The 13637-nt window shown below is 44.7% G+C and overlaps 1 protein-coding gene across 6 annotated transcripts in view; it reads right to left on the bottom strand.

The window, feature by feature from the left end:
• Positions 1-13637, bottom strand: part of KMT5B (lysine methyltransferase 5B) — a 57374-nt gene that overhangs the window by 4420 nt on the left and 39317 nt on the right. For all 6 annotated transcript variants that reach the window (XM_039537957.1, XM_039537954.1, XM_039537953.1 and 3 more), the window contains 4 exons: positions 13453-13619; positions 12756-12775; positions 12473-12609; positions 9419-9615 (listed from right to left, as the gene is read on the bottom strand). In XM_039537957.1, the coding sequence (XP_039393891.1) occupies positions 9419-9615; positions 12473-12609; positions 12756-12775; positions 13453-13619 (521 nt within the window). The remainder of the gene's footprint in view (positions 1-9418; positions 9616-12472; positions 12610-12755; positions 12776-13452; positions 13620-13637) is intronic.

A 13637-nucleotide genomic window follows, 5' to 3' on the forward strand; every position in this document is an offset into this window, starting at 1 on the left:
CGAAAAATTATGCTCAAATAAATGTTAGTCTCTAAGGTGCCACAAGTACTCCTGTTTTTTTAAAAAAAAAAGTATATTAATACAGGCATGTCAAACATGCAGCGTTCACAAAGTTAAATTGTGGCCTCTGACTGACTGTAATGTGTTATCAGTTAATGCTCAGAACAGGATATCTGACTAATTTTGTTAATGTTACAGATTCTGATAAATGGGAAGTGTGCTTCAAGTTGATTTGCCATCATCAGAAAAAAAAGAAAAAAAAAAGAAAAGAAAGGGTTCAGAGGTACTGATTATCAGCTCTGTTCATTATGCCAAAAGACTTATAATGAGGTACTGGTTAAGACATCAGCATCCAGCCAGAAATTACTGGAATTCATCTGCAAACAGTATGCACATAATTACGTAACACACATTAGATCATTTTTAGGTATCAGTGGCGAGACAAAGAATACTGACTGGTAGCTGAACTTTTGGAGAATACCACCATGGAAGACCTGGTTAAACACAATGCTCGATGGCACCTTACATGCAATAAGAAGTGCATTCATAAACTGAATTTGGCAAGGTTGGAGAGGAAGTATATCAAGCACCAGAATACAGTTGAAAATGCCTGGACAAGTGCCAGCTGTGGGCAAGACTCGCCTTATACTGGGTCCTTATACATGCATTTCGAGACGTACTGTTGGTTCTGCAGTAAGCCAGATGCCCAAAGGCATCTAGTGAGAAAAGTTTCAGTTTTAGCATGAGAAACTATGAAGCAGTCACTCATAGCAAGAGCATTGCATGGAAAGTAAAGTAAAGTAGGTTCACTGACCCAAGAGAGACCATGCAAATGACACTGCATAATCACATTAAGTGCTACACCAAGAATGCACTGTACACTTGTATTCTGTGTTGTAACTGAATTCAATATATTTGGAAATGTAGAAAAAATATTTATAATAAATTTAAATTGTTATTCTATTTTGTTTAATGGTACAATTAAAATGGCAACTGTGATTTTTTTTAAAGTCTTGTGATTTTTTTAAAATCATTTGACAGCCATAAAATATACATCCGAGGAACTGAATCAAAAATGTGTTGTGACACTAGACATGGGCCTTTACAGTCCTGTTTAACAGCTAATAATGTCCCATGATGATCTCTGTGGGCAGTGGATTCTATGTCCTGACAAAATACACACGTTCGTCACAGTGATATGTGCAATTGGTTCCTTTGCTGATTGCACTGGTATTCCTATGAGCTGGGTGATTTTGTATAATGACAGTACTATGAACCAAAACCTTGCAGGGAAAAAGCAGCAATGTGCTATGGATGAATAGAGCCAAACACTTATTGTCCTTCAAAAATGCTACTTAGATGTTTTCTTTGAAAAGCATATTAATATGTTTGAAGTTGATTCCCAAAGGGTACAGGATTTGCAAGACCAGTTCCGCACACCCTGCATATATTCTGCTCTCAACGACCTATTGTGCGGGATGAAGAGCTGCAATATCACAGATCAAACAATTTGATCAGCTGAATAGGTGACAAAGCCAAGTTTCCGGTTGGTGTGGTGACACATGAAGATAGTTGAGTCTTTGCTGCTCTTCATTTGATTTGTCAGGACTGCTAATTGGAATTTGCACCTAGCAGCGCTGGAAGAGTTCATGAAATACTTCTTTGCTTTAGATTTATCCAGCTATTCTGCAATTATTGCCTGGTACCTCGCTGAAAGAAGAAGTTTAAAAAAGTCTGACCCTAACATATGGGATAAATTTCAAAAAGGAAATTGAGTGATAAAAGGTCACCAGTTCCCTTCTGTGCACTTTGTTCAGACAAAGCTCTAGAACACAAAAACAGAGCAATGAAAGTAACTGGGGAGTTGGTGGGCATAACATAGCATCCAAGTGCTCTTTTCCAGTTTTTCCGACAACACCAGAATGCTATCGAATTTCTAACAAAACATTAAGCATGTCTGGGATGACTTCCCCAGAAGTGACCAAGCAACATCTAGACTCATTAGGTGCTGTTAAATGCCAAGAAAGGCAATTTTAAAGCTACACAAGAGCTTACTCACATTGGTAACCCATTCACATATGATGAACTGGAGCTCATTAATATCAAGATGAAAGCAGTCTTCGGTGATGAGATCTCTGCATGATGTTGATCTATGTGAGACTTTGGGAAAGTACAAGTTCTCCAGTGTACTACAACGGATATTCAAATATGATGGAACACCACAAACGTGCCAGGTGAAAAGCAAATTAATGCACATGGTCTTCCTAACTAATCACCTACTGACATGACCAGTACCTCATGAGAGCAGAGGCCTTTCAGTGTAGCAATCAGATGGTATGGTTGAGGTACAAACTCTTGACAAACAGAAATAATTAATACCTGCCAAGATTTGGCTGAACACTTCCATTATGAGGCTAGAGAAAAGACTGGACCTATGACAAAATCCACCTCATGTCTGACAGATATGTAGAGGAATAATTTAAAAATATTACCACAAAGAAGAAACTCCATGATATTGCACCTATCCAATACAAAATCATTGACTCCATGAACATCTCCAATGTCACAATGAAGAAGCCCATACTCACACGAAGGATGGGGCCAACTACATACTTTGCAGAAAAAAGTGCTGCAGAATGCAAAGAATTACTCAAAGAATTTCTTTGTCACATGGCGTAATGAAGCTGCTTCCTTGAACTGTTCAGTGGAGTCTCTCTGTAGTTCCCATGAGGAGGCTGACACTACAATTATCTTGCATGCCATCAATGCCACAGAGAGATACTACTAAACTCCAGATTCTGGCACAAGACAGATGTTCTAATGCCCTCTGAGACACAGTACCCAAGACTTCTGCAGGATTCTGTAAGATTCTGTTTCTGCGCCTGCTGTTCGGAAACAGAATCACCGTATGTCCCTTAGAGATGCGTTTCTATCACTCAGTCCATTAAAAGCCACTGTACTGCCAGGTTTCCACACCCGTTCAGGATGTGACACTACTGGGAAGGTATTTGATTCAGATACTTCAAAAACCTTCAAATACTCTCTCCTCGCTTTGAAAGAACTCCAAATGACTGAGACAGTCACAGAGGAGGTCATAAATGCACTGCAGGTGTTCATATGCCGAGTTTACCACTTGAAGACCAACATTACAAACACTTGCAGAGCCACGTTGGTGGATGTTTTCCAAAAAGCAGACAAATGGAGAAAAATTGCCACCGACAAGGGGTGCATTTATACCTGCTAACAGGAGGTCAAATCATCAAACAATGGAATGGCTCTGGGATGATCAAGCTTATCCAAAACTGCCCAACCCTGTCGGGCATGGATGAGTCGAAGGATGGACTGAAATGCTCCCAAATCAATCATTCAGCTAATCAAATGCTTGTGTCCAAAGACCAGATGCTCATCACCCTGCAAATGTTTGGCTAGCAACCTGCCTTGTATGGAAGTGTGCGAGCGCAGCGTGGATGAGGATCAGTATGACGTGTCCAACAGCAGTGCCCTAGATAGAGATGACACTGATGATGCCTTTGATGAATAAATGTTTTCAGTTCAACATGTCAAGGCTAGCTTCCCTAGGATTATCACAGATCAATGCATCCCTATGTTAAAGTATCAAAATGTCCACTAACTGAAGGACCTGGGAGCCGGGGATGGGATGGACGCAGAACAAGTCTCCACCGCCTTGCTGCAGAGAGTGACACCACTTAAATTATGATTCTGTAGATTTTTATGAATCAAATGATATTCCCGCTTACCATTCTATCACTAACTTGCCCAACTAATCAGATTTTACTACATTATGCTTAGATAAAAAACAAACAGTTACAAATGTGAGTAACCGAGATGTGTTGCTCATATCCATTCCAATTATGTGCGCATGTGTCGCATGCACAATCGTTGGAAGATTTTTACCCTAGCAACACTCAGTGGGTCGGCTGAGGCGCTCCCTGGAGTGGCGTCTTTACGACGCCGGATATATACCCCAGCCGACTCAGCTCCCCCTCAGTTCCTTCTTGATGGCTACTCCGACAGAGGGGAAGGAGGGCAGGTTTGGAATGGAGATGAGCAACACATCTCGAAGAACGACAGTTACAGAGGTGAGTGACCGTCTTTTCTTCTTGGAGTGCTTGCCCATATTGATTCCAATTAGGTGACTCCCAAGCCTTACCTAGGCGGTGGGGTCAAAGTGAGACGTCACAGAGTGGAGAACCACTGAGCCAAATGCCACTTCACCCCTTGACTGTTGGACAATTGCGTAATGGGAAGCAAAGGTATGCACCGATGACCAGGTTGCTGCCCTACATATATCTCCTGTATGGTTAAATGAGCCCGGAAGGCGAAGGACGAAGCTTGAGCCCGAGTGGAGTGGGCAGTAAGGTGCGTAGCTGGCACGCCACCCAAGTCATAGCACGTACGGATGCAAGATGTGATCCAGGATGAGATGCGCTGGATGGAGACTGGGCGGCCCTTCATCCGGTCTGCCACAGGTACGAACAGCTGGGTCGTCCTCCTAAAAGGTTTAGTTTGTTCGATGTAAAAGACATTTGCAGGGTCCTCGCCTAGGGAATGCAGCTGTTCTCGTCGAGAAGCGTGCAGCTCTGGATAGAAGACCGGGAGGAAGATGTCTTGGTTGACATGGAAGGCAGACACCACCTTAGGAAAGAAGGCAGGGTGTGGTCGCAGCTGTACCTTGTCCTTATGAAACGCTATACGGTGGGTCCGATGTAAGGGCTCTAAGCTCCGACACACGTCTAGCTGAGGTGATAGCGACGAGGAAAGCAGTTTTCCAGGAAAGGTACAGGAGCGAGCAAGTGGCCATAGGCTCGAACGGGGCATCCATGAGTCTGGATAGGACCAGGTTGAGGTCCCACGTAGGGGCCGGATGCCGAATTTGCGGGTACAGATGTTCCAATCCCTTGAGGAACCTGCTGACCATGGGATTGGAGAAGACCGAGCGCCCGTTTTCACTCAGGCGGAAGGCCAAAATCGCTGCTAGGTGTACTCTAATGAACAAAACTGCTAGGCTCTGCTGTTTCAAGGACAAGAGATAGTCCAAGATGGTAGGTACTGGCACCTCCACAGAGGCAGTATTGCTCAGAGCACACCAGCAGGAAAAACGCTTCCACTTGGCAAAATACATGGACCTAGTAGAGGGCTTTCTGCTATCCAAAAGTACCTGCTGCACCAAGCGGGAGCAACATAGCTCAGATTGAGTTAGCCATGCAGCATCCATTATGTGAGGTGGAGGGACTGCAGGTCCGGATGACAGAGTCGGCCGTGTTCCTGAGTGATCAGGTCCAGCCACAACGGAAATGGAATTTGAGTGGTCACCGACAGATCGAGGAGAGTGGTATACCAATGCTGCCTGGGCCACGCCAGGGCGATCAAGATTAAGCAGGCCCTGTTTCTGCGCAACTTGAGAAGGACCTTGTGGACTAACGGGAATGGAGGAAAGGCATAGTACAGGCGGTCTTTCCACAGTATCAGGAAGGCGTCCAATAGAGAAACCTGGGGAGTGCCCCTGGAGAGAGCAGAACACCCGGCATTTCCGATTCTCACGAGAGGCGAAAAGGTCTATCTGGGGAAACCCCCACTTCTGGAAAAGGTCTATCTGGGGGGAAACCCCCACTTCTGGAAAACAGAATGGATAACGTCCAGGCGAATCGACCACTCGTGAGCCAGAAAGGATCTGCTGAGGCAACGTGCCAAGGTGTTTTGGACTCCTGAGAGAAACGACGTCACCAGGTTGATTGAACGGGCTATGCAGAATTCCCACAGGCGAATGGTTTCCTGACAGAGGGGGGACGATCGTGCTCCCCCTTGTTTGTTGATATAAAACATGGCCGTTGTGTTGTCTGAAAACTGCAACACAACAGCCCTGAAGGTGCTTGCGGAACACCTGACACACCAGGCATACTGCTCTCAGTTCCCGTATGTTGATGTGCAGGGATCTCTCTCGTGTGAGCCAAAGGCCTGGTCTGCGAAGATCCGCGAGGTGAGCGCCCCAACCCAAAGATGATACGCCCATGGTTAGGACCAAGGAGGGCACCCCTTCGCATACCGAATTGGGGTTCGGCCACCAGACCAGGGAGGTTAAGACTACCATCGGTACCATGACCACTGTGTCCATATTGTCCCGGCCTGGGCGGTACATGGTTGAGAGCCAGGCCTGAAGAGGACAGAGGCGCAATCTGGTGTGTCTGGTCACGAAGGTACAAGATGCCATGTGTCCCAGGAGACCGAGGCATGTCCATGCTGTTGAGGTCGGGAAGCTTTGGAGGCCATGGATAATGGTCGCCATGGCCAGAAAGTGGGTGTGCGGTAGGCATGCACAGGCGAGTCTCGAATCTAGGACTGCTCTGATGAAGTCTATTCTTTGGGTCGGCTCCAAAGTGGACTTTTCGACATTGAACAGCAGGCCCAGCTGTATGAACAAGCTCATGGTGAACTGCACATCAGATTGCACTTGGTTTCTGGAGCGACCCCGAATGAGCCAGTTGTCGAGGTACGGAAACACTTGGATCCGATGTCGATGGAGTGAGGCAGCCATGACGGCCATCCACTTTGTAAAGACCCTTGGTGCTGTGGATAGGCTGAAGGGAAGGACAGTAAATTGGAAGTGCTAGTGGCTGACCACAAAGCGAAGGAAATGCCTGTGCGGCAGGTAAATCACTATGTGGAAGTATGAGTCCTTCATGTCGAGGGTGGCGTACCAGGATCCAGGGAAGGAAAAATGGTCCCCAGGGAAACCATGTGGAACTTCAACCTTACCATGAACTTGCTGAGTCCGCACAGGTCCAGGATAGGCCGTAGCCCCCCCTTTGCCTTGAGGATTAGGAAATAATGGGAGTAAACCCCCCTGCCTCTCAGTTCCCTTGGAACCTCCTCTATAGCTCCGATAGCTAGGAGCATTTGCACCTCCTGTAGGAGGAGTTGCTCGTGAGAGGGGTCCCTGAAGAGGGACGGGGGGGGGGGGGGAAGGGAGAACAAAATAAACTGAAGGCGATATCCACTTCCCACCATACATAGGACCCAGCGGTCTGACGTTATGCGGGATGACGCAGGAAGAAAATAGGAGAGGCGGTTGGTGAAAGGTGGGGAAGGATCCTGGTGCTCCGCCCTCGGGCACCCTTTCAAAAGTTTTGTTTGGACCCTGCCAAAGGTTTAGGGGGGCCCTGGTTCTAGCCCGTCTGAGGAGCAGACTGTCTCTTCCTACTACCTCAGCCGCGTCTTCTAGAGAAGTCCTGTCTTAGCCGGGGATTAGGATAGGTGCGCTGCGGTTGGCGTTGGAAGGGCCTACGTTGCATCACCGGGGTATGCATACCCAATCAACGTATGATGGTTATCCTTCAGACACTGGAGTCTGGAGTCAGTCTTGTCCAAAAACAGACCATGGCCATGAAAGGGCAGGTCCTGAATAGTCTGCTGGAGTTTCAGTGGGAGACCAGAGACCTGCAGCCACGAGATGCGGTGCATAGCTATGCCCGAAGCTAGAGTCCTAGCCGCCGAGTCTGCCGCATCTATTGAGGCCTTTAAAGATGTCCTGGCTACTTTCTTGCCCTCCTCTAGTAGGGCCCCCGAACTCCTCCCTGGACTCCTGAGGAATAAGCTCTTTGAACTTTCCCATCGAGTTCCAGGTATTATAATTCGATTCAAGAGGGCCTGCTGGTTAGCCACTCTGAGTTGTAAGCTGCCAGTAGAATAAATCTTGCGCCCGAATAAATCCAGGCCTCTAGCATCCTTGGATTTAGGAGTGGGAGCTTGTTGGCCACGTCTTTCCCTTTCATTAATGGACTGTACAATGAGGGAGCACGGTTGGGGGTGAATATACAAGTATTCGTAGTCTTCGGAGGGGACCAAGTACTCCCTCTCCACCCCCTTGACAGTGGGAGGAATAGTGGCCGGAGATTGCCAGATCGTACTGGCATTAGCCTAGATGGTCTGAATAACGATAAGGCTACATGTGTCGGGGTATCGGCAGATAGAATGTCCACCACCTCCTCCACGTGGAGGCTCATGTTTTGTGCCACCCTGTGAAGCAACTCTTGGTGTGCACGGAGGTCTACAGGTGGGAGGCCAGAGGAGGACGTACCCGCCACTGCCTCGTCGGGCGAAGACGAGGAGAATACTCCAGGGACTAACGGGTCCTGGGGCAAGTCTTGCTGAGGAGGGTCCAGCTGCCCTAGGTCCACCATGCTAGGGGCATGGGCCTGAGCTGAGTACAGGGCCGTCGCCTCCGAACCCCACGGGGGAGGGCGACTCACAGTGGCCTCTGGTACCCGGGGTTCCGAGTGGGCAGAGCGAGAAGCCCCCGAGGGGACACCTTGGGCCTGACGGTATGCTCAAGGGGTCCAAAAGGACCATTGCAGAGGTCCCTGACCAGGATCCTGCCCCTCACTGTGCCATTGGCTAGCACCATCCGCATCTTGGTCCTGGATATGGTAGCCACTTTCTGCCTGGGATGACCTCGAGTTGGGATGGGACGGCCAAGGTGGAGCCGACTGCGTATACTGGGTTACTCTGTCTTGCGTTACCGCACTGTGCCGCGGAGATGGAGATCGGTGCCATGGTCTCAAGCGGTACTGCGATCTGGATTGGGACTGGCGATCATATTGGTGCCGGGAGGCAGATCTGGATCTCGACGATGATCTATGGGTGGAACGGTGCCGCGATCGACTCCAAGTAGACCGCGCTGGGATCGGTGCCGGGAGCTGGACTGGTACCGACCGTACCAGGAAGAAGATCTTCGTGAGGCGAAGCTAGGGGAGTGGAGATCAGCTATGCTGCGCTCCACAGTTCCAATGACCGTCATGGGTGGTAAGAAGGAACTGAGGGGGCGCTAGGTTGGCTTGGGTATATATCCGGCGCTGTAAAGGCGCCACTCCATGGGGTGCCTCAGTTGACCCACCGAGTGTTGCTAGGGTAAAAATCTTCCGACGATCATGCACGCAGCACATGCACACCTAATTGGAATCGATATGAGCAAGCACTTGAATACTAAATCCTGGCTTGAGTGCAGGAGATTAGACTAGAAGACCTCTCAAGGTTCCTTCCAATCCTATGATTCTATGCTCCCAGACTAATAATGTGGATTTCTTTACCTGCTTGAATTTCTCTTACTCGTGATCATTCATATTTCCTGAAATGTTCTACTGTGTATGCGGTATTTTGAAACGAGTAAATACATACAGGCATACTGAGACATTTTGTACTGTGGTATGCTTTGAAACAGGAGATGTATAGAAAATTCTGGGTACAAATACAATCTTTATTTCTTAATCTTTAGTTTATATAAAATGAAAAGCCTAGATGTTGTTATGTCTCATCAATATAAGACTGGAATTCCACTGAAGTGAGAGTTTTCTAATATTATGAAAACAACGCCTTTTATAAAAAAAGTTTTCCCTTTGCTTACTTGCATTAGCTTTTTCCTGAGTGGTATCTGCATCAGTGTTAGAGCTGACAGACTGGCTGTCTGAGTTTTTGCTGCTGTCACCCAACTTTTTAAGCCTGTTTAAACGTTTATCTGTTTCTCTCAGTCCATATTTGCTATTGATCACAGGAGTAGGTGCTGGAAGTCCCACTCTTGATTTAAAAGCACCAGTTCCACGTCTATAAAAGAGAATAATACATATTAACAACTTGATATAGTAGTAAGGCTCTGTTTGATGGCATACAACATTTGAATCCCAGGTATATTTAGAGCAGGTAAGTTGATGCAACTGTTTCCAGTTTTTTGGTATTTTGTGGGCCATTCTGCTATTGATATTGTAAAGAATTTGTATGCATATTTCACTTCCAATTAGGGATGAAAAGAAACTGGCATCTAATTACTGAGAGAATAGATACTTGTCTTTTGCAATTACCTTTTCCTTTTTTAAAGAGAGTAATTATCTCTTAAAACCTGTTTCAATACCATTTGCATAATCCAACTTGTATAAAATAATTAAGTACAAAAGTTCAAACAGTATTTGCTATTAATTCTGTTATGAAAATTTCAATGAGAATTAACATTTTCCCCTCACATCTGACTGTTTTTTCAAAAGTCAACTAGCAATTGTGGCATTTGTTATTTTCAAAGTGATATCAGGAACAGTTACTAAGTAGATAACGATGGTATTCTGGTAATTATGATTGTCCCTTTCACACTTGTATCTTTCTTCCCTGTAGATGGATAAAAACTCAATTGATTTGTTCATCATTAAACCCTTACTGTTGGCCAAAGAGAGATTGCCCCAAGAAGTCTGGAAGGGGATGAAGATTTACCAGAGCCTTCAGGCTTCCTACTTTAGGTCTCATGTCACCATCACTGTCCATGCAGCAGAAAACTGGTAGACTTCCTTTTGTACCCTTAAGTGATCAGAGAGGTCGCTTTTCAGAGTTAGAAGACAACCTCACTTGGGGATCTAGTGTAATAGTTGTATCAAACAAATCATAATAATTCAGAGTACAAGAGACAACTGAGATGAAAAATAAAACCTTGGTCTCTCATGCATTGTTGTGCTAAACACTAGGCCAACCCAATGCTTTTTAGTTAAATTAACTGGTGCTACTTTGATAGGGAATAATAAGTGTCCTATTGAATTCTGCAAATCAGAGAGACTGACTGAGCTTTTGAGCTCCACACAGAAGGAAGGGTCAGCTGCTCTGCCACCTGATGGAACTGTGCCTGAGAAAGATACAATTTTTCTTTTGCTCTGCACTTATAAGAGTGCCACTTACAGACCCCACTTCCCTGGTTATCTACTCTGGCCAGCATGAAGGATTTTGAGCGGAGCTTCTTTCTATTCTCCACTCATCTGCTCACATGTGGAAACAAAGGAAGAAGCCACTATGATCAGAGCAGCAACCTGAGCAGCAAATATCAAGCTAAAACAGGAGAGCAAGGGCAGAGTGCATCTGAAGAAGAATTAGGTACAATCCAGATCTAAATTTATATGCACTTTTCAGCATCTTGGTTTACATGTCAAAACCAATTCAATAGCTTCTTAGTAAAAAGATGAAAATTCCACCAGACCTTCCAAACATTTAATAATTTAAACTTGGATACTTACCATTTCCAAAAAAACCAGAAGATTATAACAAATAGATTGCATAATAACAGTAAAGAGGTAAAGATTCAGACAGTGCAGGTAACCAATATTCCTTGGAGTCCCTCAAATCGTTACAATCATCAAGGAACAAAGAAAACTGCTCATTCATATATACAATTTTTACACAGACACATGCACACACCCATATGAGTGTGCACTCTCCTGTATACACATGGAGTGTGCATGTATGTCCGTGTATACATATACACACACAGACATGCACACACAAATGTGTAAAGCTTACAAGATCAGTATATTTTTTCCAACAGTTTATCCAAAAAGGCTCTTAAAAGATGTGTCTACATGGCAGCCGCGGTTTGAAAGTCAACTTGTGCAGATGTACTTGCGCTTGCTGTACTCTAACTAGCTCACTAAAAACAGAGAGAATGCAGAGGCATGGAATCATCACCAGCTGCATAAGTGAGTGTGGGGGGGGAAGAGGGTGAGGAAGGAGGGTTGGGTGTCAGATGGGCTCCTGCAGCCTGTGCTATGGCATCCTCACTTCTATTTTTACTGACTTAGACTACAGCTAGTGCAGTTATGTCTACACACACTGCCATTCAACTCCCCAGCTGCAATACAGATCTATGTCCCCCCCCAAATAAATAAACAAACAAATCTAGATAAAGTTCCCAGGATGGTATTGGAGCAGTCTCTCCTATGTCCAGAATTTATTTATTTATTTTTAAATAGAAATTTCATTAGGGTAGAAGACAGAATGAAGACAAAAGGGAGATCTCTTGAAATTCTCTAGATGCATGCAAAAAAGTTCAGCAGGGACAGTCTGGATAAAAAAAAAAAAGTCAACTTGCCTCTGTTACTATGAAATGAACTGGTGTAAATAGCAGTAGCACCAAATCTGATGTCTATGTTTAAAAAATACAAGTTCTAACAACTATACAGACTGTGAGAGGTACTACCATTCTCACCAAAAAGCAGGACATTTGAGCAACAAAAACTGAGTGAATGAAACTGTCTTTGGATATCCCTGAAAACGAGGACAATAGTTCACAGCAGAGTTGTGAGAATTCTCATAATATTAGATGGCTAGGAGATTGCTAATGCTGTTTTTCTGTCCAACACATGCACATTTTAGTATCCAATAAATTTCTAAAGTCTGCACTGTTCTATTTTTTTGCAGGGGTGCAGGGTGGAGTGGGAGGAACTGAGCTCTGAAGAAATTTTGGAAAATATGGTGATAAAAATTGGAAATTAAAAGCATTTAAAAAGGTAACATTTTAAGAACATGATTATACTATATACCTACAATTCTTGAATAGCACTTGCCCTTCAGCTTCACAACATGAATGTTATGTGGGCATCCAATATGCCCACATGCCTTCTTATAGCTTATTGTTTACGTTGTCAGCACATACCTTTCACAGGTATAACATTCGCAGTATTCATTATTTTCTCCAAAAAAACCATCCCCGTAGTAACAAGAAATTTCTTCACCAGGTTCAATATCCCTTAGAGCTTTCACACATGCTGTATCCCGACCAGTTGATACAAACTAAAAGAAAACAGATAACCATTAAGGTTAATTTGGGTGTTTGAATACAAAACAAGTATATGTATACTTGACAGGCATGCTTGGGGCGGGATTTGGTGGTTTGCCTTTTTTTTTTTTTTTTTTTTTTTTTAAAGTTTCATGCTTACCTTACAGTTAGGTCTGCAATCTGAAAAAGGTCCAAAAGATAAAGTCAATTAACTGTTGATAAGACCTGAAACATGAATAGTTATAGATATCTAAAGTAAGGTTTTGCTCTGACTTCAACATCTGCTAGAATCTCAACTAAATACTTGAGGATATGTTATTACACAAGAATGATTTATATACAAGTGGACATCTTAAACAGCTTTAATACAGTTTGGTTTCTAAGCTCTTTACATTAGGAAGACAAAAAAAAACTCCCCATGGAAACACACATCCCTTACATGCCTGTGCCCAACTCTGAGGAGATTCTCTGAACATTGCCATGCAGTAGGGATTTGGGGAGGGTTGAAATCTGCAGTTATGCAGATTCAGCAGCCATTCCCCTGTATGTATGCTTGGGAGAAGCGGGCGGGGGGGGGGGGGGGGGGGGGCCGGGCGGGGGGGGGGGAGGAGGAGGAGGAAAGAGAGCCCTTCCCATAGCTTCCAATTAATTTCCCAGTGCACAGCTCAGCAGCTGACCAGGATTTAGGCCTTAAACTAATAAAGGCTTTCAGATTGAATTATGTATCTGAGATACAATTAACACAGAGTGAATCCAAGCAGCATTTCCACTTTGAGGCTGCATGGAAAAGCTTACACACAGGAACATTTAAATGGAGTACCTTTTGTTGTTTTATACTTCCTATCCTTGTTGCTTACCGTGGTTGATAAATGCAGCGGGACCAAGCCATAGCTGAGCACAGTTTTTCCTTGTGGAATACATGACACTAAAGTCATTCTCTCCATGTCTGAGTAGCATGTTCTCTTCTATTTCTGATAGCTCAGCAATACAACCCACCAGTAATTCTATTTTGTCATTTCGTTTCCTAAGTGTTAAAAAATTA

This window comes from Mauremys reevesii, linkage group 4 (assembly GCF_016161935.1).
Source record: "Mauremys reevesii isolate NIE-2019 linkage group 4, ASM1616193v1, whole genome shotgun sequence".
NCBI lineage: Eukaryota > Metazoa > Chordata > Testudines > Geoemydidae > Mauremys > Mauremys reevesii.